This window comes from Narcine bancroftii, chromosome 11 (assembly GCF_036971445.1).
Source record: "Narcine bancroftii isolate sNarBan1 chromosome 11, sNarBan1.hap1, whole genome shotgun sequence".
Taxonomy (NCBI): Eukaryota; Metazoa; Chordata; class Chondrichthyes; order Torpediniformes; family Narcinidae; genus Narcine; species Narcine bancroftii.
Genome location: NC_091479.1, coordinates 65,772,282 through 65,798,209, shown reverse-complemented (window position 1 = coordinate 65,798,209; position 25,928 = coordinate 65,772,282). Strand labels below are relative to the sequence as shown.

Here is a 25,928-nt window from a genome sequence, read left to right as displayed (position 1 = left end):
CCATCTTCTCCCATTAAAGTTGTCATTTCCACATTGGTTTACAATGATGGGTAGTTCTGCTTATTGTCCGTTGTGTTGCACCTCGTCCCCATTTAATCCAGTGCTTATTAAATATCACCAAAGTAGGGGTTCTGTATGACTAATTGGCTGAACTTGCTGGAGAAAGTGTCTGGACTCATTATCACACGGTCTGAGGCAGTAACTGCACATCGGTGCACTGGCTGCTAATCAGTTTACTCGTATGCCTGTCGACACGCTGTTGTTACTACTTGTGGTATAGAAATTGTTCAATCCCCATTCCTCGTTGCTGGATGAATTGCAATCTATCGAGTATTTCTTTCACTTGTTATTTTCAAATTCCCACTGAAAATGCTTTTGTTGCTGATAGCCTCGAGGCTTCAGGCTATGTCAATGTGACCTTTCTTTGAGCAACTGAAGCATTTGGCTGTCCTAAACTAACAAGACTTCGCTAAGTGATGGCTATTGCAAACGCTAGCAACTCAGTGAACAGTTGCGTTTTGGATTTTGCTCTCACTCTCTACCTGCAGTTAGACCAGTTGCAATTTTGAGCATAAAGCCGCCTGGCTTTATTGGATGCTGTTGCCATAGCAACGGCTACTTTTCCTAACATTCTAACATCAGGTTCTGAGTGGTCAACATGTTTTTTTTCTACCCCAGTGGTTTTCAACCCTCTTCTTTCCACTCACATACCACCATAAGTAATCTTTTACTAATCACTGGCATAGGGATTGCTTAAGGTGGTATGTGACTGGAAAAGTTTGCAAACCACTTGTGCATCCAATCACAAACCTGTTGCAATGGGTATAATCTAAGAAGACACTAAAATTGCAGTGTAAAGATAACTTCAGTGAAGCAAGTTTGTCACTTATTGGTTGGATAGAACTGGAGCATTGTGGGCAGTTGCGGTTGCCACACTACAAGAAAGATGTGAGCAAGCTGGAGAAGGGACAGAAAAGATTCACACAGGAGGAATTGAGATATTTGGAAAGATTGCATAAAATGGCATTTTATTTTTCCCTGAAGCTAAAGTGGTTGAGGGGTGGTGTTACAGAGGTGTATAAAACTGTGAGGGGCTGTTATGACCTAGGCCAGCAGCAAGTGAAATTCACAAGACAATGATATCTTCAAAACAATAATTTTTTTATTAATAACTATTCATAATATAAATCTTACTTAACTGTAAACATAACCCCACTTTGCACCAATGTATATATGTGTGAGTGTGCGCAGCAGATCCCAAACTATTACAGTTCAGACACAGTTGTGAAAAGTTAATTTCAAAATTCTGTCTTACAAATCTTTAGTGTCAAAACTCAGGGTCTTTTAACTATGGTTCAAAAGTGATTATGTTGTTGAGACTCAAAACTCACAAATTCTTGTCGAGTTGATTTCAGAGAAATGTTTCTTCATAAGAATGATTTTTCCACATTCCCCTCTCTTGCATGGAATTTACATGACTTGTGATTTCCCCAATGATTTCATAAACCCAGGCAAGGGTTTTAGGCAAAATGACCATTACAATGGCCACAGTAGCATTAACGAAGAGAGACTGTCGAAGTGGCCATCTTTTCTGAAGCCACTTTGATTCTTTGTGCCTACCTTGACAAGGAGAACATGATAGCAGTCCTTTCTCACAGAATGTTACTGCATTTCTGACTTCAGATGAAACTGGTTCAACATATTAAAGATGTCTTCTGAAGTGCCGTAATCACATGACATCACTACTGGCTCTTTCTGAAATTTCATTTCTTCAGAAACCACTTCATTTTCTAATAGCACGACTCATGGCAAATGGTCTCCAGCTTATCTACACAGGCCAACAAACAAATGGCCATATGTGTACACAGGCCCCTTTCTGAGCAAGCATTCATTGTCTTCAGTATTTCTATAGAACAATCAACTCTAATTTTATTGCTCTGTTCACAGCTGAACATAGCTGACACAGCATCTCTTAAGAATGGTATTCACTGTGAATAAGTGTCCTTGTGTGTTTCCCTATTTTCAATGCACAAGGTATCTCTAAAATATAGTATACAATAACTTAAAGATTAATAATAGCACAATTCTGTAACAGGGGTATAGAATCAGTGATCACAATCTTTTTCCCAGGATAGGGGAATCTAAACCTAGGTAGGTTTAAGGGGAGAGGGGAAAGTTGCACAGAAGATCTGATGGCCATGTTTTTCTGCACAGAAGGTAGTCAGTGCATGTAATGAGCTGTCAGAGGTACAATAAAAGTATTTTTAAAATAATCATTGGCGAGGAGTGTGGATAGGAAGGAATTGGAGGGATGTGGGCCACATGCAGATAATGGGACCGTCTTAAAACTTGGTGTGCATGAACATTCATCCGAAAGTGGCTGTTTTATGTGCTGTAAAATGGTGACTGTTTAAAAGTTAGTGCAAGAAAGTTGTCTCTGAGGTAAATGAAGAATCACTGCTGTATTGAAGAAGACAGGAGGTGCTGAAGGACCAGTGTTTGCACATTGATAGGAAGGAGGAGGAGGCTGATGACACATTCAGTTCAAACTGAGCAAAGAGTGGGTTCTCACTACACAGCACACTATGGGGCTTCCTTGGGATCATGGACCTCCCCTGAAGGGGACAGGTTGTCCGACAGGAGAGAGCCCAGGCTCTGAACCTTGGCACCCTAGCAAAAACTTGTGTGCAAAACCACGGTGAGGGCATATTCCAAAGAGGCAAATTGAATGAGTATGATGGGCATGCATGATGCATGGACAAAACTGAGCAAAAGAGCCTGTTTCTGGGCTGTGTAACTCCATGGATCTCTGCCTCACCCTTTATCCTGAACACAAAGCATTCTACTATCCTTTTTTTTTAACTTTATTTATTTGTTCAAAAAACAAATAGTATATGACAAATACAACAATTAACCATAAACATGAATGTTATATTTTATATATAGAAAAAAAAAGAAAAGAAAAGAACCACCCCCCCCCTTCAGCCAACTCTCCTAAGGAGAGCCATAAAGAAAGAAAAAAATATTGAAGAAAAATTAAATATTCATATTAAGATCTAATCAATGTAAATTGAAATGTAAATATTCTGAATATAACAACCACTTATTAAGAAAAAAATTATAATTATCACATGAAACATGTAATTTTTTCCATTATTAAACAATATTTCATCTCATTATGCCATCTATTAGTATCAATCATATTTGTATCTTTCCACGTACTTACAATACATTTTTTCACTACAGATAAAGCTAAATATACAAAAGCAAGCTGAAACTTATCTAATCCCAAGCCTTTCAGCGGTTGCAAACTACCCAATAAAAATACTGTCAGATCTAAAAGTATTTTAATCTTATACAGGAATTGTAAAAACAATTGAATTTTCTTCCAAAAAGATTGTATATGTATACATGACCAAACAGCATGAAAAAAAGTTCCAACTGTATTACCACATCTAAAACACAAATCTGATTCATGAAAACCATACTTTTTAAATTTTTCAGGTGTTGATGTAATTGATGTAAAAAATTATAGATAATCATTACATAATGTGGATTTCTCAATCTAGTTACACTATCATAACAGATATCTAACCAATCATCCTCGGAAAAAATAAAACCAATATCCGCTTCCCATTTACTTTTAGATCTATCCCAACCCTTTTTATCCATACCATCCTGTAATACATAGATGAAACCCTTCTCTGGTACCTTCATAAGAAAAGTCTCAAATTTAGTCATTTCAGGTAAAATCATATTTCTACCAAACATACATTTTACCAAAGATCGAATTTGATAATAGAGAAACAAAGAGTTCTTATCAATACCAAAACTGTCCCTCATCTGAATAAAAGATAAAAATTTACCCACTTTAAAACAATCTCCCAAATTTTTCACACCTTTAAATCTCCAATGCAATAAACTTCGATTATGTATTGAAAAAGAAATAAGTTGATTATTATACAACGGAGTCAAAGCCAATAATTCACCCCTGGAGCCTATCATTTTATTTTTTCTTTATCCATAACTTCATTAAATGTTTTAGTATAGGCACATTATATTGCTGTAACAAATTTATATTCCATCTAAACAAAAATTGATGTATTTCAAATTCAGAAATATTTGCCATCTCAGTTTTGGCCCAACTAGGAGGCCGTACTAAATCCATCAATGAACTAATAAATTTAAGTTGGGCTGCTTCATAATAATTTTGAAAATGTGGTAAACGTAATCCCCCTAACTCATATTTCCAAGTTAATTTATTCAAAGCTACTCTCGAAAATTTACTTCTTCATAAAAAACTCCCAAACCATTTTATTCAAGTCTCGAAAAAAAATATTATCAAGTAAATACGGAATAGATTGAAACAAATATTGTATATGCGGAAAAATATTCATCTTAATTGTATTTGTCCTACCCAATAAATTAATAGGTAAATCTTTCCATTTAATCAAAACAGTTTTAATTTTTTTAATTAACGGAACATAATTTAATTTATATAAAGATTGATAATTAACATTCAAAATTATACCCAAATATTTAATTCGATCAGTCAATTTAAAATTAATAATATTCTTATAAACTGAATAATCTCCTTCACTTACCGGTAATATTTCACTTTTTTCCCAATTGACTTTATATCCAGAAAGACATCCATATTGTATTAAACACTCCTTCAAGTGCAAAAGTGACTGAGCTGGATTTGTTAAATACACCAATACATCATCAGCAAATAAATTAATTTTATACTCCTCATCTAAAACTTTCATACCTTGTATCTGTGTATTTTGTCTTATCAACTGTGCTAAAGGTTCAATCACTAACGCAAACAAAGCTGGTGATAAAGGACAACCTTGACGAGTTGATCGAGTCAATTTAAAAGGTTCCGAAATCAAACCATTCGTCAATACTCTAGCTACCGGTTTACTATATAGAGCCCTAATCCAACCAATAAAGAAAGGACCAAACTTAAATTTCTCCAAAACTTTAAACAAAAAATTCCACTCAACTCTATCAAATGCTTTTTTTGCATCTAAGGATATCACCATCGGGTGATCTGAAGATTGTCGAAATCTATTAATCAAACTAATCATGCGCAAAATATTATCTGAAGCATATCTATTCTTTATAAAACCTGTTTGATCCATATGAATCAACTTAGGTAAAAATTTAGCCAATCTATTCACTAATATTTTAGCTATTATTTTATAATCTACATTTTAACAACGAAATTGGTCTATATGAAGATACTTTCAAAGGATCTCTATCTTTTTTTGGGATTACTGTAATTAAAGCACTAGAACAAGACTTAGGTAATTCATAATGTTCTCCAACTTGATGTAATACATCCCCAAACACTGTGATAAATCATCATAAAAAATTTTATAAAATTTAACCGAAAATCCATCATCACCAGTCTATTTACCGTTCGGCATTTCCATCATAGCCATTTAAATTTCTGAATCAGTAAATGGTTCTTCTAACTCCTGTATATCTGCATCCTCTAATATCGGTAAATTCAACTGTGATAAAAAAAGATCAATCAATCCAGTTTCTTGTTTTCCTTCAGATGTATATAACTTTTTATAAAATGAACAAAATTCATCATTAATCACACGAGGTTTATAAGTAATAAGAGAATTCTGTCATTAATAGTCCTTGAAATCAGTTCTTTCTTTAATTGCCATGCCAATACCTTATGTGCTTTCTCTCCCCCTTCATAATACTGTTGTTTAGTCCTATTCATTCAAATTGATAAGATTGCAAAGTATTATATTCCAATTTCAGCCTAGATAATTCTATTTTCTGATCTTCAGTAGCATCTTTCTGAAATTCCTTTTCTAACTCATCAATCTGTTTCTCTAATTCAAGACTCTGATTTAATCGATTCTTTTTTATTTTAGAAGTATAACTAATTATTTGTCCTCTCAAATAAGCTTTCATAGCATCCCATAATACAAACTTACTTTGAACAGAATTAGAATTTTCTTTCAAAAAAAAATTAATTTGTTTTTTTCAAAAAATCAATAAATTCCATATTTTTAACAACATTGTATTAAACCTCCAACAATAGGCCACTTGAATTTTCTCAGAGGTTGCATATGTAAAATATAACAAAGAATGATCTGAAATCACCCTACTTTTATATTCCGCTTGTTGTATTTTCCCTTGTAAATGTCCCAATACTAAAAAGAAGTCAATCCTTGAAAACAATTCATGACTAGATGAATAAAAGGAGAAATCTTTCTCTGTCAGATTAAGACGTCTCCAAATATCTATTAAATTAAGATCTTTCATCAACGCTTGAACCTGAACTGCCATCTTAGATTTCTTAACTTTCTTCGGAGATTTATCTAATAAAGGTTCCAAAACACAATTAAAATCACCACCAACTAAAATATTATCATTAGCCTGACCCAAACATAAAAATGCATCTGAAATAAATATTTCATCATCTGCATTTGGGGCATAAATATTAAGTAAAGTCCAAAATTCACTAAAAATCTTACAATTCAATTTAAGAATACATCCTGTCTTTTCCTCCATTGATTGTAATTCAAAAGATACATTTTTATGTATCAAAATTGCTGCACCTTTAGCCCTGGAATTAAATGAAGAATATACATGCCCAACCCAGTCCCTCTTTAATTTCATACTTTACTTCACATTCAAATGTGTTTCTTGTAAAAAAGCAACATCAACTTTCATTTTCTTAATATACACCAAGACTCGCTTATGCTTAATCAAACTGTTTAATCCTCGAACATTAAAAGTAGCAAACCTCAACTTTGACATATCTACTATTATTACTAAATACCAATGATATCTTTATATGAAAACTCAAATCAACGTATATAGGCCCTCCAATAGGAAAAAAAAATCACAAATTAAAATCTAACTAAAATGAAAATAAAAAAAAAAGAAAATTCCCCCCCCCCCAAAAAAAACTACCAAAAGGTAGTAATCCCTAAACAAAAAATTGGGTGTGGGTCACCCACCAGTGGCTGATGACTAGTAAAGAACTTAGAGCAAATCTCTCCCTCCCTAGCCGAACAAAGAATAACATCAAAATATCATGATAACAAAAAAGAAAATTCTTCTTTTCATCCAAGAGATTCCAATCTCGATGATCCCAATTAAGAAGGAGGTGTACTCTTTCCATTCCCGTTTTTTCCATTTCTGCCATTTCTTCCGTTTCCAAAACAAGCAGATTTTTCTTTAGCAGACAATGGTGGACTACGTCTTTGTCCTCTTATATCTGGCAATGAATCAGGAAAAATCATTGCTTCATGATCATTCTCAAAAAACCGACATTGATAGTCTCCATAAAGCACCTTCAACACTGCCGGGTATCGAAAAGTAGACTTATAACTTTTACGCCACAAAACTTCTTTAACTGGATTAAATCAACGTCGACGTTGAATGACCTCTTGTCTCAAATCAGGATTTTAAAAAACTCTGCTATTCTGAATCAATAACAGAGTTTGTCATTGTCTCGCATTTTGCACTGCAAGTCAAAGTATTGCTTCTCTATCCAAATAATTCAAACATCGAATTATTACCGGTCTTGGTGGTTGACCATCTGAGGGTGTTCTTCTTAGAGCTCTATGGGCTCTTTCCAATACCAATCCTCCAGAAAAAAATTTTTGCCCTAATACTTGTGGGTTCCAGTCTTTAAAGAAACGAAGAGGATCTTGTCCTTCTATACCTTCTGGCAAACAAATGATTTTCACATTATTCCTTCTGCTTTGATTCTCCAAGTAGTCTACTTTCCTCTCTAACTCCTTCTCACGTTCTCCCAATTCTATGACTGATTTTTCAACTTTCAACACTTTTTCTGCATTAGAAGCCACTTGTTTACAGTCCGAAAAAGCAGTCTGAAATTTTTTTAATTCTTCATAAGATGCATCCACACGTGCTTTAACTATATTCAATTCTGAACTTATCATTTGAACCATCTCAGTCATTAGAGGCTGAATAACTGCATTTAGTTGCATATACTGTAGATCAGAATATCTCAGCCCTGCTCTCTCTGACGTAGTGGCAGAACCAGGTAACTGCAGCTCCTGCTGCAACTCAACAGAAGGCATTTTAAAAGTTTTACTGCGGGTATGGACTCCCAGTGACGGTACCCTGACTTCCTCAGGGGGTCGCCGCTGGTCTACCCAGCATCTCGTTGTTTTTTCACAAAATCACGAAGGAAAGCGATACCTTCAGGTTGATGAAATGCTTCCTGATGCATTTCCAACAATGGAGTCGTCTTCCTGCGTTCTCCCTCCATTGAAATCGAAAGGCTTTCCAAATCGGGATCCACTTCTTGGAACGGGTAATTCCAGCGCCATCCTTCACTTGGTGAGTAATAGATTTTTTTTTCAGCTCCCACAGGCAGTCTTTGAGAGTTAGACACTGAAGAGATTAAGCCTGAGGCTGTATCAAGTCATTTAGGCCCCAAATCTTTAGCACTTCGAAAATGTAACTTCTTCTGCACTTGAGGTTTAATCTTTTCACCATCAATGGCCATAATAGTTCCTTAATATTTTAAACTAAAATTTTTAAAGTTTAAATTTGAAAACAAAGGGTTAAAAAACGGGTACTTAAAAGTCTGGCCAGGGAGGTCGAGATTACACGTCTAGACTCTACGCCATCTTTCCATGCCCCCCCCCCCCCCTCCCCGCATTCTACTATCCTAACAACTTTCAGTTAAAGTAATTTTCCATTTCTGTGTCATGCCTTTTGTTAGTATGTTTCTGTCCTGTGATTTATCAACTAGGCCTACTTTCCATTGGAAAGCCTGCTTTCTTTCTATAATGTTCCATGTCACTTTGGGCTCACAACACACCATCATCTTCATCTACCAGGATGCTGTTCATGCGAAAGAACTTGTCTGTTCACTTGGGACACAGGGTGAGTTAAACGAGAAAATTTGCAGATGCTGGAGTCGGGGGCAATACGCGTGACGAGCTGGAGAACCTCAAGCAGACGATGCAAACATGAAATTCTTAAAATTTTGTCCTCCGTAAGGCAGACAGAGTCGCCACTTTAGTCCAGTGCCCCTCACAGAAACCTACAGCACCTGATGTTCCTGGGTGGTCTCCCCTCCAATTACTGACCAGGCCTGAGCTTGCTCAGGCGAATTTAATAACCTGAAATAAGGGTCCCGACGTGAAACATTGACTATTTCTTACCCTTGGATGGTGTCTCACCCTGCTGAATCACACCAACTTATTTGTTTGCCTGGAATACCCTGCCTGAGATGTTGGAAACAGAATCATAGACATCAGTTAAGATGAGTCCACAACTCTAAATTGCCTCAGAAGAGAAGGCAGAGGTGGTGCTGAAAGTTGGGATAAATATGGAAGAGTGGTTAGCATGGATTTGGTGGGCAAAATTGCCTGTTTCTATGCTGCATGACCAGAAGTCTATGTTATTCCCTCTACTGTCTCCAACCTCTCCCTTAAATCACACTTGTCATCTCATTTTTCTGATTCTGATGAAGAATCTTTGACCTGAAAGGTGAACCTTATTTCTGTGTTATTGAGGTAATTGTGTTGTCCTTTTCCAATTCAACAGCGCCTTCGCTATTGAAATGTGACCTTTCTTGGCAACTGAAGTGTGTAGTAATCTAATGATAAGTCAGCACTACTGCCCCCTGCCGCCGACAGTGTTTTTAAATTAAAATCCTGCAACCACGGGCCTGCACCCAAGGTGCCTAATACTTAGCAGTGACCACGAGCGGTTGCAAACTCCAGGAAGCAGCCCCCCCCCACGCTAAGAAAGAAATAAGGGGACGACCCTCCAGGACAGTGACTAGACCAGCAAGGGACTCAGGGGCTGAGTGAATCACACAGTCTGTGGGCGACTTTGCAGTCAGGGGACCCACACAGTCTGCGGGCTGCTGGAGACTGGTTCACGGGAGCCACATAATCAAAGGCAGGACTCGTGAGGTTGCTGAGGGCAGGAAAGCGTCCCGAAGGACCTCAGGCACTAAAGGCCTCCTGATCACATCAGAGGTTTGGATCTGGGGCTTGGGTTGCCAAACCATCCAGTAGGCGAATGTGCAGCTGCAGAGGGGCTGGAGGGGAATCCACGGAAACTCAGTGACTCTGAAGGGGGCTCTTGTTTGGTCTCTCTCTCTCCTACTGTAAGGGGCGCTGGGTGACACTAATGGCGTAAAAACTCAAAGCTGAAGAAGCAGGTCAAGCAGGGTACTTTATAGATCAAAAGTAAAAATACATAACCGACGTTTGGGGCTTGAGCCCTTAATCAAGGTTCTCCTTTGCTCTCTGAATGCACGACACTAATGCCAACTCTTTGTGTGCCTCACAATGAGCAGAAGACAATTTTGTGTAATATTACTGTTATGAGCCCAACGGAACCTAAAACCCAGCAGCAATAGATATTCATCATGATAAATGGTTACTTAAACAAAAGTTGTTTGTAATTATCTTTAAACATGAAAACAGAATCAAGCTTTAACTTATCTCTATTAACTTAACTACCCAACTTAACCCCCTTCTAATTCTAAGAACACATGTATGTGATTGTGTGGGTAAATTTAAGAAAAGTTCTTTGGTTCACAGTTCAATCTCACTTATCCTTCCAAGTTCTCTGGTTGCAGATAATTCTTATACTGTGCACAGAATTTCACATGTATAAAGTTCACCAGGCTTTGGTCCTCGAAAGATAAATGTTTACCACTCAGGAAGGTTCTTTGTAGGTTTACAGAGAGAGATGTGTTGTTCCAGGATTTCCACAACTGAGGTACCACCATTAGTCACCTCAATGTCTTGCTGATGAAACTTGCCCCATCAGGGTTCTCCAGATGATAACCTCTTTCTTTCAGGCATCACAGAGTTCCTTTCTGTTCCACATCTGACAGATAGCACTTTCTGCCATCCGCCATCAGTTCCAACAAGCTTCTCTTGGCTTGTTTCAGCTGTGACTGTTCAGTCTCTCTCTCTCTCTCTCTCTCTCTCTCTCTCTCTCTCCTCTCTCTCACTTGCAAAACCCCCCTCCTTCTCCAGCAAATAATAGGAGTTAGTCTTCTGCTCCCACCTGTTGTTTTTAGGTAAACAAGAACCCAGGAGTGTCCTTTGAGTGAGCACTTTGCAGAAAGGTCAGAAGTCTTGTAAAAATGTTCAACACAGACAACCTTATCTCCAGTCCATTTATTTAATGACACCATTTCAATTAGCACCTACTTGTGAAAATGTGCATAGCATTCTCCATAGTTTCTGTAAAGTCACTGAATATGAAATCTTCAGTATTTCAAATAAGATCTGTTTTAAAATGTGTGTATATATGTAACCTTCTCTAATTTTACCAATTTATCTCCCAAAAACATTTCCAATTATTCCATCACATTACACAATATACATGGCAACAAAGGAATCTTGGAGATACAGACTGAACATTACCACAAAGGAGGGACACGACGTAACTCTCTGACCAATAAGGTTACAACGTAAACACATGGATGCCCTCATGCTTAAATATACACGACAAGGACGGACACAGTGGTAAAGGGGACCTACACTTATGCTATTCCTTGAAACAGTGAATTATGACACCTCTTTCTTGGGATGCACCATTCTGGAGCAGGTGCCTATTCCCTTTAGGACCTTCAGGCTTCAATGAGGTGCTCCAGCGCCATCACCCAGGTGTTCAAACTTCAACTGAGTCTGACAGATCACATGACAACATTTTAGTTTCCAGATTAAAGGAGGCCTATCCCCAAGAGAGGCTGGAGTTTGGACACTTTATGTTAGGTCCCTTCACATATGGTGCTGGCATCTCACAAGGCAGTCGGCCACACCGTGCTGGAAAGAGTGAATGCCAATTCCATTTTATTACCAGGCACTTAAACCTGTCATTCCTCTCCCTCACGAAATGTTTATGACAATAAATTCTGGTTCTCCCTGTTCTGCCACATCTCCCTCTCCCTGACATTCCTCTTCTGTCGCACATCTTACTTCTCTGTCACTCCCTTCTCTTATCTCTCCCTCTCCTCCCTCATCTATCACTCCCTTCCCGCCTTTCTCACACCTCTCCCTGCTCTTTCACACCCTCCTCTCCTACCTCTCCCACTCTCCTCCCTACTCCATTATTCCCCTCCCTCCTCTCACACCTCTCCCTCCTCTGACCCTTCCCTCCTCCAACACTCCCCCCACCTCTCCCTCCTTACTCCTTCCCCTATTATCCCCCTCTTTATCACTCCTTCCTCTCTTGTTACTCTTCTGTCACTTATTCCTGCTCGTCTCCCTCTGCCATGCCTTTGTAGACTGTCTCTCCATACTGAGAGAAACTTAAATGACCTTGCCCTCCCCATAATACACATCATTGCCTTAATTTCTATGCATTTATTTTAACAGTCCCTGCTACGTTATACCTATCTGCTCCCATCAGCACATCTTATCTGTGGCCCTCAGATACCAGGAGAACCAGAATTAACCCTGCAATGCTTCATTGAGAGATCAATGCAACCCCTGAAGATCGGCTCATCCCCTCTCTGCCCCCATCACTGACACATCATGGGTACCCCCTCAGAAGGTCTCTGAAATGCCACTAAGAAGGGAGCACCACGACCCGCAGGTTCCCCTACAAGTCTTGTGACTTTATCAAAATCCAAGAAGTCCCTACCTCATCTCATGGACTTCAGCTGTTCACGGAGAAGGAGGGCGCAGGGTCACAACAAAGGGGTGGCAAATGCATCGTAAATGATTCTATATTCCTTGATTGCAGGCATCACGTTAACCCATATTCTCTGTGTCCCTGTGCCCAAAACATTGCCTTCCATGGATGCTGCCTGACCTGCTGTGTTTCCATCTGCATCTTGTGTGTCACTCCCATGATTCCAATCTCTTGTGCAGCCATTTAATTTCTATGAATTTTTGCCAGTCTGAATGGACTGAGGATGATGTTATCTTATGGTCCATTTAATTTCTATGAATTTTCGCCAGTCTGAGTGGACTGAGGATGATGTTATCTAATGGTCCATTTAATTTCTATGAATTTTCGCCAGTCTGAGTGGACTGAGGATGATGTTATCTAATGGTCCATTTAATTGCTATGAATTTTCGCCAGTCTGAGTGGACTGAGCATGATGTTATCTCTACTAGTTTGTGCATTACTAGTTTGCGCGCATCATCATTTGGATCTTGCAGTGAATCTTAATATTTTTGCTGGGCAAAATTTGCACTGCCCCCAATATGCATTGATAGCAAGCACTTTCCATGGATACGTTGCAGAGCAAGGAAAGTGATACACAGTTCAGAACTCTTTTAGCGCATCAGTGTTGGTCCTTGACCCAAAGTTCCCTCATCCCTGCCCTTTTTTTTAATTGCTTCACAATTTTCAGACATGTGGTGTTTTGGTCTGTCTCAGGAACGGCTCGCAGCGTTGTGTTTATGTGGGGAAAAGTCTTCAGCTTTTTAGTTTGATTGGGAATGAAATGTTACTCAGCTGGTTACCTCTTGTGTCTTAAGTTCTGAGGTTCAAGTCTTTTGCAAGAAGACCTTGAGCACACTGTAAAGTTGTGGAAGCAGGCCTTCGGGGCCCCTCATGCCTGTTCTATAATTCAGTAAGATCATTGCCATTATTTTACCCTGACCTGCATTAACCCTCTATCCCTCAATTCCCACAACCATCTTTGCCTTGAAAACGCTCTGCGACTGAGAACCTGCAGCCTTCGTGGTTCGAGAATCCTAAAATGTCCCACTCCTGGGAGAATAAAAGTGCTTTGTCGCTGTCTTGACCCCTCCTTTTGAGACCATTACCCCTGATTCTAGACCTCACCCTAGCCAGGAGAAATGTCAACTCCACATTTATGCTGTCAAGCCCATTATGAATGTTGTATGTTTCAAGGAGATCACCTTTCATTCATCAAACCTGGGCGTGATTGAGGTGCATTGTCAGAAGTTGGAGTGGAAAAGTCTTCTGGCTAATTAAAATGAGAGTAAGTTCTGGTGAGCAAGCCAATACTTGTTCTTCAATCAACACTAAAACTGGTTATTTCATTCCCTATTTGTGAAATATTGCCACCTGCAGATAGCCTTGCTGTGTCTCAGAACCAACCGTACACATTGTTTTGGTATATTCTGAAGTCACAAAAGGTGGAAATAGAAAAGCTCCTTGAAATTATTGGTCCATGAAGCCTCTTATGCTATTCTGCATTTCTTTTCTTTCTCCTCTCACTGAAATTTTGCTCTCTATTTTCAACAGTGGCCACATGTGGACACATGTGCTGTTTTCCTACCTGCAATGGATTTCTCTGCAGCCTCCGTATTGAGATGCTGGAGCTGTGTAGTTTTCTTTTCAGTTACGCTTTCCATTTGCAGGGATTACACTGCACAGGCATTCATTTCCATCGGTATTTTCCTCTGAATTTAGCATGCAGTTTTCTTTTGAAAACTGCATCGTTGGGTCACACGTAAACCAGGCCAGGCCAGGACAGCGGACTTCAGATTCAGATATATTGCCAGAGTACATACATGACATCACATGCAACCTCGAGATTCCTTTTTTTCCTGCGGGTGCGGCAGAACTTCTACTAATTAGTAGTGCAAGAAATAAACTGGACACAGCGTGAACATGTAAACAATCAAAAGAACGGTAAACGGATGATGAATGTAAACTGCAATACAGGGAGATCAAAGAAAATCAATACAGTGCACAAGTAAGGGTCCTTAAATTGAGTTTGTTGTTGAGGAGTCTGATGGTGGAGGGGTAGCAGCTGTTCCTGAACCTGGTGATGCGAGTCTTGTGGCACTTAAACCTCTTTCCTGATGGCAGCAGCGAGAACAGAGTGCGTGCTGGGTGGTGTGGGTCTTTGATGAATGCTGCTGCCCTCCGACGGCAGCATTCGCTGTCGATGTACTCAGTAGTGGGGAGGGTTTTGCCTGTGAGGCCCTGGGCTGCATCCACTACCTTTTGCAGAGCTTTACGCTCAGGGGTATTGGTGTTTTCATACCAGACCGTGATGCAGCCGGACAGCACACTTTCCACCACACCACTGTAGATATTTGCCAGAGCTTCTGTTGTCATACAGGAGGCTTTTTGAAATGCTGGTAGTTTAATTAAGTTTACATTTTCACCAGCGAGATGGGATTCAATCTCATGTCTCAGGAGAAATACTTCCCTCCTCTGGCTGCTCGTCCACTAATTTAACTGAGAATCAAAGCAGGTACCAGAGGCTCTTCAGACAGGCCCCTCATCAGGGGATGGATTCAGTTATTATTTAAAGCCATCAGACACATCTGTGCCTTATGACAATCTCTTTATCTCTATATCCTTTAATTTCATTGACATCAAAGCAATTGACAGGGTTGGAATTTTGCAGATAGTTCCCCCAAGCCCTGAAAGAAAACATCTAGATTCCTTCTGTCTTTGCTTAGAACCATATAGCACAGAAACAGCCCAGAGGGCCCCATAAACCCAGCAGTAATAGATATTCACCAAGACAAGTGGTCACCTAAACAAAGGTTGCTTTTAATTATCTTTAAACATGAAAACAGAATCAGACTTCATCCTATCACACCCAACTTAACCCCCTTCTAATTCTAAGCGCATGTGTGTGTAAGTTTAGAAAAGTTCTTTTGTTCACAGTCCAATCTCACTTCTCATTGTTCCAAGTTCACTAGTTGCAGGCAATTCTTATACTATGCACAGAACTTAACCGGGCTTTGGTGCTTGAAAGGTAAATAGTTACTGCTCAGGACGATTCTTGTTGGTTTTCAGAGAGATTTGTTGTACGCTGGACCCCACAACTGATTCCTTTTTTTATCAGCTATTTCAGTGTCTTGCCAAAGAAACTTGTCCCTCAGGGTTCTCCAGATGATAACCTTTTTCTTTCAGGTCACCACAGAGTTCATTTTTGTGTCTCTTATTTTTAGTGAAATATTAGACAACCAGTCCTCTCTTTTTGCGTGAACCGCAAAGACTTTAACAAGACAGAACTAAGAACTCACAACCCATCTTCCAAATGGGGTTTTCCCACAAGCTTGCCAGCTTGTCCTGTTCCAGTCCCAGCTGCTGCTGCTGATTGTAAAACCGTAGGACTGACCTCTCTCACTCTCTCTCTCTCTCTGCTTGCAAAAGCACATGACCCTCTTAGAAGAGCAAGTTGCCCTCCAGACAATCTGCAGCTCCGACAAGTTCTTTCATCTGTTGCCTTTTTGTAAACAACAATCCATTAGTGAAGTCTCTTGGGCACTCTCCAAACGTTTTGCAATGGCTGTTGGCCCCGACATGTCTAGCATGAGCAGAGTTCTTGTATTTTAAATAAGATCTGTTTTAAAGTGTTTGTACGTGACCTACACTAAAAAAAACTGCCCAATTTACTTCCCAAAAACATACCTATATTCTGTCACACTGTTTTATTCTACTACATTCCCATCAACTCCACCCATATTCTACCACTCATCTACAAGGTAAAGGCAAATTAGAGTGGCCAAGTAAGTTACCAACAGCATTAAAGAACTAACCAAATCAAGTTTCTTAAATTTAGACATATAGCACGGTAACAGGCCATTTTGACCCATGTCTGTGCCATCCAATAAACCTACACTCCTGGTACATTTCAAATGGTGGGAGGAAACCGGAACCCCCCCCCCGGGGAAAACCCACACAGACACAGGGACACAGGGAGAACGTACAAACTCCATACAGTCGATGCGGGATTCGAACCCCAGACCTGATCACTAGCGCTGAGAAGGTGTTGCACTAACTGCTACACCAAACCATGCCAAAGACACAGTGGAATATGCAGATTCTGGAGTCCGGAACAACAAATAATCTGGAGGAAATCAGTGGGTCGAGCAGCATTAATGGAAGAAAAGGATATTTCAGGCTGGAACCCTTCATCCTTGATAAAGTGCTCTGACCCAAAACACTGACAATTCCTTTTCACCCCCACTGATGCCTCTTGACCTGCTGGGTTCTCCAGAAAATTGTTGGTTGCTCAAGCTTCCTCCGATGGCTTCCAGATGAGGGAAGAAACAGAGGACTCGCCTGGAGGAACTCCACTCAGTCACAGGGAGCAGCACGTGCAAACTCCTCACAGCTGCAGAGGGGAGAATCAAACCGGGTTGCTGGAACAGTGAGACAGCAGCTCGACACACTGCCCTGACTCTGGCCCCTATATGAAGTAAAGTGACCAAATCCCTAGCCTACCCCCTCTGGATCCCGCTCACCCTAACTATCTGGCCAGTGATCGTTTTATGATAAACCATTTTATTGTCATAAACATTGCACAATCTGCATATGGACGGACATTCTTGTTTGCTGCAGACAGATACTTTTGTTAAAAACCCTCCAATATTATATCTTAAGTTACTCCAGTACAAAAAGAGATCATATATATATATAAATAGATAGACATTAAATACAGTAAAATCCCCAGTATCTGGAATTCAAGCAACCGGCAAAAAAAAATTGAGGAAATACATAAATACAATTAAATAAGAATAAATAAAAAAATTAAATGAAAGCTTAGAATTGTGGAAGTCAATGTTCTCCGAAGCAACTCACACCCCCTTGGTGAAGATGGGAGTAAACATTCAGCCAGTGGAACGCCTCCATCATGCCCCGCCCACAGCAGCTGTTTGAATAAATTGGCGGCACCCAGGATGAAGAGCTGGTTGATGCTGCTTACTGCTGGGGAGACTCTCCCGAAGTGTCTCCCTGTCCCTGCCTAGTAAGAGTCTTTATCTTTATTAGTATATTAGCAGGTATATTACTTAGGCTTTATCTGTAAACTTGAGGGAGGGATGACAGGTGGCACAGTTAGTGTAATGGTTAGTTCAACGCTGTTACAGCGCCAGCGACCGGGATTCGAATTTAAATTTTGTAAATTCCAGGAATTACCTGATTAAAGTGAACTGTACATAATTAAGGACTACAATACTGTTTTTTTTTTCTTTCAAGCTACTTTACATTTTGCTTTGTCTTTTGTCTTTTAAAACTGTTTATTCTTAATGCAAGTGTATTAGTGTGTCTCTGGCAACCAGAAAATTCTCATATCCGGCATAGGCAATCTCTGCAGGTGCCGGTACTAGGGACTTTACTGCATTCACAGTTACGGTTAGTACAATGGGAAAAAAAAGTGGTGTTTCAATGGTTCAGGCTGTCCTTTGTGCTGTGCTGGAGTCGTTTATGCAAAGAGCCTGATAACTGTTGAAATAAAAGGTTCTTAAAGCTAAAAGTGCTGGCATTCAGGCTTTAGCATCTCCTTCCCAAAGTCTTCAGGTTGTGACCAGGGTGTTGGGGAGCCCCTTAGTGATGTTGGCTGCCTTCTTGAGGAAGTCATCAATATCCAGTCGAGCCTCGTCCTGGCAGAGTCCAACGGCAGTGAATGCATTGAATTTGAATTGGTAATCATTGTATTTTTCTTGTTAAAGTACCACTGATAAACCATTAGTAAATTTTAATTTTATTTTAAATTTAAATATACAGCACGGTAACAGACCATTTCGGCCCATTAGTCCATGCCACCCAATTTACACCCAATTAACCTACACCCTCATATGTTTTGAATGGTGGGATGAAACCGGAGCCCCCATGGTAAACCCATGCGGACATGGGGAGAATGTACAAACTCCTTACAGACAGTGTGGGATTCGAGCCCCGGTCCCGATGGCTGGCGCTGTAAAGGCACCGTGCTAACCGCTACGCCAACTGCCGCCCTAGGCTGAGGAGGCACGTGGAAGCCTGCAGTTACCAGGGCTCAGTCGTGGCACAGACCTGCCATGCAGATGGCCGTGGGCCCACTGCTCGCTATATATCTCCATCCCTCTTGTGCCAGCTTTGTGCATGGAACGTTGACTGGGTGTTGTTGTCCTGCAGGTGATCCATTGGAACTCCCCCAAGAAACTGCGAGTGAAGAACAAGCACGTGGAATTTTTCCGGAACTTGTACCTGACGTTTCTGGAGTATGACGGGAATCTCTTGCGCCGGGAGCTCTTTGGCTGCCCCAGTGAGATCGACAAGAACAGTCAGAATGTAAGTGTTGGAAAAGTGGGAGAGGCTGCGCAAGGCTGCCTCACACCAATGGACATGGTGTCCTGTGGGCATTTTGATGCACTGTCGCTGCTACTAATCTTGGCCTTTTGTCTCTGTTGTTGGCCTGAGACTTTACTCACTGAAGTTTTGGTGGGGGATATTATATCAAGATGTAAACTTATAAAAGGGATGGAGAAGATCGAAGCAGAAAGGTTGTTTACGTGGGCAGGTGAGACTAGACCTTCAAAATTTGGGGAAGATTTAAGACAGAGATGAGGAGGATCTGCTCCCAGAGAGTGGTCAATTTGTGAAATTCTCAATCCAATGAAGCAGTAGAGGCTACCCCTTTAAAAAGGCGCAGATAATTTCGACATTGTAGGGGAATAGAGGATTATGGGGAACGGGATCAGTCATGATCTTCTTTAATGGGCCAGATGACTCCTGCTCCTGTTTACATTCTCATGAGCAAATGTATAACTGTGATAGTTGTGAGCAGTAAAACAGACGCCTTGATTTAAGTTAAAATTATGCTGGAGAAACTCATTGCAGATCATCCAAAATGTCCTCGCTCTTCCCAAAAAGTGGCTTCCCTCTGCCACCATCAACTCGGCCCTGACCCACATCTCCTCCATTTCCTGCTCATCTGTCCCGGCCCCCTCTGCCCCCAGATCCAAGAAAAACAGGATTCCTCTTGTCCTCACCAGCCTCTGCATCCAACACCTTATCCCGCAGAATTTCCGTCACCTACAACATGATCCCACTGCCTGATTCATCTTACTCTCTTCGCCTTCCGTAGGGACCACACCTTCCTTGACTCCTTCGTCCACTCATCCCTTCCCATTAATTACCCCCCCAACTCACCCCAACGACTTCCCCTGTGGCCGCAGGAGGTGCCACACTTGTGCCCACATCTCCTCCCCACCACTATTCGGGGCTAGAACAAGTCCTTCCGTGAAGTGTTGCTTCTCTTGTGAATCCACAAGTCATCTACTACATCCAATGCACCCGTTGTGGCTTACTTTACATCGGAGAGACGCAGACTTGGCAATCGCTTCACTGAGCACCTTTGCTCTGTCTGCATCAATGACAGGAACCTCCCAGTGGCCAACTACAGGTGCTCCCCGACTTGGGACCTATGCGACTTCCGTCCATCTGCATATACGACCGAATTTTTAAAATACAAAATTTACGCGGTTGATGTTGTATTTGACAAACTTTAACAGGGATACAGGGCATGTCAGAGCCAAAATGTGCGTACTTACCTTGTTAGTTGGGGTCCGTAGGCTGAGCACGGCCATCTTGATTCCTGTGTGCGTGTGCAGTTATTTTCGCGTATTGGAGTTCGGTTGGCGCGTGCGCGAGAGGTAAGGGAGCGAATTCAATATCGTCAGGGCACTTACCTCTCGCGCACGCGCCAACCGAACTCCAATATGCAAAAACAACTCCGCGTGTGCCAACTGAAGACTCGCGCAGGAATCAAGATGGCCAAGCCCAGCCTATGGACCCCGGGTCACTGACTAGCAAGGTAAATAAAATTATTTGGGCTGTTATGTGCCCAACATCCCTGTTGTAGTGTGTCAGATACAACAATTGATTAAAAAGTATGCTTTAAGACTTTGGTACTCCACGCATGCGGGCAAAATTCCGACTTGCATCCATTCCGAGATACAACTGATCCTTCGGTTCCAATTATGGTCGTAAGTTTGGGAGTACCTGTATATCAATTCTGAGCCCCACTCCCGTGCTAACATGTCTGTCCATGGGCTCATGTACTGTCAAACCAAGTCAACCTGTAAATCAAAGAAGCAATACTTAATTTTCCTTCTGGTCACTCTCCATTGACATCAACTTCCCTGGTTTCTGCTAGCCTCCAGCTCATTCTCCCTGTCTTCCCCACCCCTCTGTCTTCTTTCCTCCAGTTCTCCACCCCCTCCCCCCTTCCCAATTTCCTCTCCATTCACAGAGCCATCAGGGGGATGATTGCTGGTGTGCCCTCCCTCCCTTATCCACCTACCACTTGCCTGTGGGACTGTGCTGCTCCCCCTGCTCCTCCTCCACCCCCACCATTTTGTTCAGACACCTGTCTACATTGTGCTCAGATCTTGATGAAGGTCTCAAGCCTGAAATGTTGGTTATGTATCTTTATCTTTACTAAAAGAAGTACAGTGGAATCCCATTATAACGCGATGGTTGGGGTCCCAAAAAAATACCGTCGCAAAAAAAAAACTGGGTCGTGTTAAATCGTTGTTTCGATAAATCATTATAGTTACAGTTGAAATTAAAACATAAATGAATTTTTTAGCAAACTGACCATCCCCACTCCTCGCAGCAGCCCAACGTCATTGCTGCTCACGGCAGCCTCAGGTCCCAGCAGCAGTACCAGGTCCCCGCTGCTCACAGCAGCCCAACGTCATTGCTGCTCACAGCAGCCTCAGGTCCCAGCAGCAGTACCAGGTCCCCGCTGCTCACAGCAGTCCAACGTCCTTGCTGCTCATAGCAGCCCCAGGTCCCCGCAGCAGCCCCAGGTCTCCGCTGCCCGTGGTAGCCCCAGGTCCCCGCGAGCCCCAAGCTCCAGTAGTCGCTCCTGGCTGCAGCCCGAACCCAATGATTCATCACGTTATATCTGAATTTGCGTAAAATCAGAGTTCCACTGTACATTGTTTGACCTGCTGAGTTTCACCAACATTGCGTTTTGACTGTGATAATCACGTTCATTGCAGCTTCTATGTGGGGCTCTGCATGTGTATAAGTGTTCACTCAAGCCAGTGACACACGGCTGTCAAAGCCGAACTACCATTTGATTTTATTGTAGACGTACTGCTGGGAGATCAGAAATACAGCCCGGCCCGACTTTATGGCAAAGGCCGAGAATAGGAAATCCTGGGGCGAGTAGAAACATATGGAGATTACAGGTGGCATGAGGTGTCCATATAAAAACATCAGTGAGCAACGGGATAGGAAATTTAAGGATGGAAGTAGCAGGGAGTACAAGAGATGATGGAAATCAAGGAATGATCATCAGGGACTATCAGTAAAATAGATTAGAGGAAATATCAGTAAAATAGATTAGAGGAAATATCAGTAAAATAGATTAGAGGAAGCAAGAATTAGCAGCAGAAGAGATTACAGAAACTGGAAATGATAGAGTGTTCCCAAAAAGCAGGAGTGCCAGTATTTTGGGAAGCAGATAGCAAGAGTCAGGGCCGGACGGAGCCCCTGCAAATTTCTCAAATTGTGAGATTCCAGCTCAGATTTGGAATTTCCACAGCGAGTCGGATGAAGTGGAGGGGGAGTCTGAATGTGGTTCCCAAAAGCTTGTTCTAATGCTGTAAATTTGAATGACCAATATTGGGAATTCTGCTCCTCTATGACCTGTTTTTGAGGGCTAGTGAAGAGCGTGGTGAGTTTGCAATGGTCAGACGATTGGGAAGGGACGGAGTGGGGAAGTCTTGGGGCAAAGGAGGAAAAACCCAACACCCAACCCCAACCAACCAATTTTCCCCTGCAGCCGCTGCAACCGTGTCTGCCTGTCCCGCATCGGACTTGTCAGCCACAAACGAGCCTGCAGCAGACGTGGACTTTTACCCCCTCCATAAATCTTCGTCCGCGAAGCCAAGCCAAAGAAGAAACTTTGAATGAGAGGTTAGAGAGAGAGGGGAACAGAAAACAAAGAATAATTGGATATTCAAAATTTTTTCAACTATACCATAGCTTTTTTTTTTAAATTTTTTTATTTTTCACACCATAAATCACATTAGCCATGATATACACTATTTCTTTTCACACATATACAGTGACTTTTTCTCCCCCCCCCCCTTTCCTCCCAAACCACCCCCCCCACCCCCCCCCTCTCATCCATTTTAGGTATACAATCTAGGTTGCATTAAGCCAGTCAGACAATGTTGTCATTCAACAAAATTACACCAGAAATTCTACTGAGTCCATTCTTTTCTTTCCTTCTCCTTCCATCAACTTAGGTAATGTTTGTCCCCGGTAGGTTTTCGCTATTGTATTTAATGTAAGGCTCCTATACTTGTTCGAATATTTCAATATTATTTCTTAACCAATATGTTATTTTTTCTAATGGAATACATTTATTCATTTAAATTTGGTAGTTTCTTCCTTTTAATTTGGTTATGTATTCCATTAATATTTAAAGACATATAGTTCAGCGTAGCCCTTTTATATTTTGTTTATCTTCTCTTTCCGTTTTTCCATCATTACCTTTCCTCCTTTTCCATTTCTGTTTTCTTATTTTCAACTCTTTATAAGACAACATTCCTACAACATCTAACATTTTCCTTATTCTCCTATTTCTATCTTATTTATCCCCAATCTCCCCTTCACCTCCTGAGTTGTCCTTTATCCCTTGTCGGACAACCACATCTCCCCTCTCCATTTGGATTTGCGAATCCACTCGCAAGCGTCAACTGATTTTGCAGTGACCGCTATTTCCCCCCACCCCGCCTCCCCCAGAAAAGATTTCACTTTTCATATGTCACAAAGGTCCCTCTTTTAATTCCCTCCTTATTCTCTCTATTCCATTACCTTCCCTTATTAATTCTTGTCTATACTATCTATATTTTCCTCTAAGTACAGATACATTCATGTATGCTCATTGTCTCTATTCACTCTTATACCTCTTTACCTGCATACATATCAATCGTGATCATTTTTACTCTCATTACCCGTCTTCATCCCTCAGTCTATTTTTGTCTTTACCCACATACATATCAGTCGTGATCATTTTAACTCTCATTACCCGTCTTCCTCCCTCAGTCTATTTTTGTAATTGTTCTGCAAATTTTCGTGCTTCTTCTGGATCCGAGAATAGTCTGTTTTGTTGTCCTGGAATAAATATTTTCAATACCGCTGGATGCTTTAGTATAAATTTATACCCTTTCTTCCATAAAATCGCCTTTGCTGTATTGAACTCTTTTCTCTTCTTTAGGAGTTCAAAACTTATATCTGGATAAATGAAGATTTTTTGCCCTTTATACTCCAGTGGTTTGTTGCCCTCTCTTACTTTTTCCATTGTCTTCTCCAGTACCTTTTCTCTTGTAGTATATCTTAGGAATTTTACTACAATAGATCTTGGTTTTTGTTGTGGTTGTGGTTTAGAGGCCAATACTCTATGTGCCCTTTCTATTTCCATTTCTTGCTGTAGTTCTGGACATCCTAGGGTCTTAGGGATCCACTCTTTTATAAACTCCCTCATATTCTTGCCTTCTTCATCTTCCTTAAGGCCCACTATCTTTATGTTATTTCTTCTGTTATGGTTTTCCATTGTATCTATTTTTTGAGCTAGTAGTTCTTGTGTCTCTTTAGTTTTTTTTATTAGATTTCTCCAATTTCTTTTTTAAGTCTTCTACCTCCATTTCTGCTGCTACTGCCCGCTCTTCCATCTTGTCCATTTTTTTTCCCATTTCTGTTAAGGTCATCTCCATTTTAATTATTTTCTCCTCTGTGTTGTTTATTCTTTTTCTTAAATCCTTAAATTCCTGTGTTTGCCATTCTTTAAATGACTCCATGTATCCTTTAATAAGAGCAAGTATATCCTTTACCTTGCCTATCTTTTCTTCTTCTATTTCACCATACTCTTCCTCTTCTTCTTCCTCTGGGTTGACCATCTGTTGTTTCTTTGGTGTCCTTTCCTCCTCTTCTATCTTGTTTCTATTGTCTTCTGTGGTCTCTTCTTGCTGCAGGTGTTCTGCAGCTGTCGTTGCCGGCTGTGGAGATCGACTCCCCAGCTGGTCCCCCCTCCCGTCGGTGTGTTTTTTTTCATTCACATCGCGCATGCGCGAAACTTCGCGCATGCGCGGTTGCGCACTTTTGCTCGGCTCTGCGAGCCATTTTTGTAGTCCATTATTTACCGACCTGAGGGAGCGGGTTTCTCTCTCCGCAGCGGGCCTCTTCGGACAGGTAAGGCCTTCACCTTTTTCCTCCTTTGTCTTCTCTTCCTCTCTTCTTGCCGTTGCTTTCGATTTTTCTTTTTTTGTCGCCATCTTCTTTCCACCTTTATACTCACTTTTCTGTAACTTTTATTTCTGTGCCTTTGTGTTTTCTCTTGTTTTTCCCGACTTTTCTGGAGAGGGCTGGAGTTCACCGTCCGGCCACTACTCCATCGCGTGACTCCTCCCTACTATACCATAGCTTGAAAGAAAAATACATTTTATTGGAAGGAGAAGATAATTATGACTGGAGCAGGAAAAGTGGCTGGAAGACTTTATGGGAGGGAAAATGGTTGTGGAGGCTGGAATTTTAGTGATGCAAATCTAAAAAAAAATTGGAGAAAAACAGATGTGTCCATGCCTAAGTTAGTTATTTGCCCCATTTTACTTCTGCTAATGACGAACAGAGCTATTATTTAAAAATATAAAGTTGCCTCAGCCAAATCCCCGGCTTGGAAGGGGAAAGAAAACATAGGTGCTACTACAGGTATTTCAGAATGTTACACCTAAACCCAAAAGGGGTCAATATATTGGCAGCTAGGTTTGGTAGAGCCATCGGGTGTGGTTTAAACTAATTTGGCAGGGGGTTGGGAACCTGTATGATAGGGCAAAGGACAGAAAAGATAAAACAGGAAAAGTTAGGTTAGGCAGCGAAAATAAAAAATCAGAAAGAGCAAGGAGGGTGAAAAAAGCAAATCTGAAGGCTTTCTATCTTAATGCAAGAAGCATTCGGAACAAGGTAGATGAATTGGCTGAGCCCACCTCACTGACAAAAGGCAAAGGAGGAAAAACCCAACACCCAACCCCAACCAACCAATTTTCCCCTGCAACCATGTCTGCCTGTCCCGCATCGGACTTGTCAGCCACAAACGAGCCTGCAGCTGACGTGGACATTTACCCCCTCCATAAATCTTCGTCCGCGAAGCCAAGCCAAAGAAAGAAGCATTCGGAACAAGGTAGATGAATTAGCTGTGGAAATTG

The 25,928-nt window shown here is 41.1% G+C and overlaps 1 protein-coding gene across 4 annotated transcripts in view; it reads left to right on the top strand.

Annotated features, from left to right (window-relative positions):
• Positions 1-25,928, top strand: part of large1 (LARGE xylosyl- and glucuronyltransferase 1) — a 383,521-nt gene that overhangs the window by 332,181 nt on the left and 25,412 nt on the right. For all 4 annotated transcript variants that reach the window (XM_069903185.1, XM_069903181.1, XM_069903182.1 and 1 more), the window contains exon 10: positions 18,841-18,996. In XM_069903185.1, the coding sequence (XP_069759286.1) occupies positions 18,841-18,996 (156 nt within the window). The remainder of the gene's footprint in view (positions 1-18,840; positions 18,997-25,928) is intronic.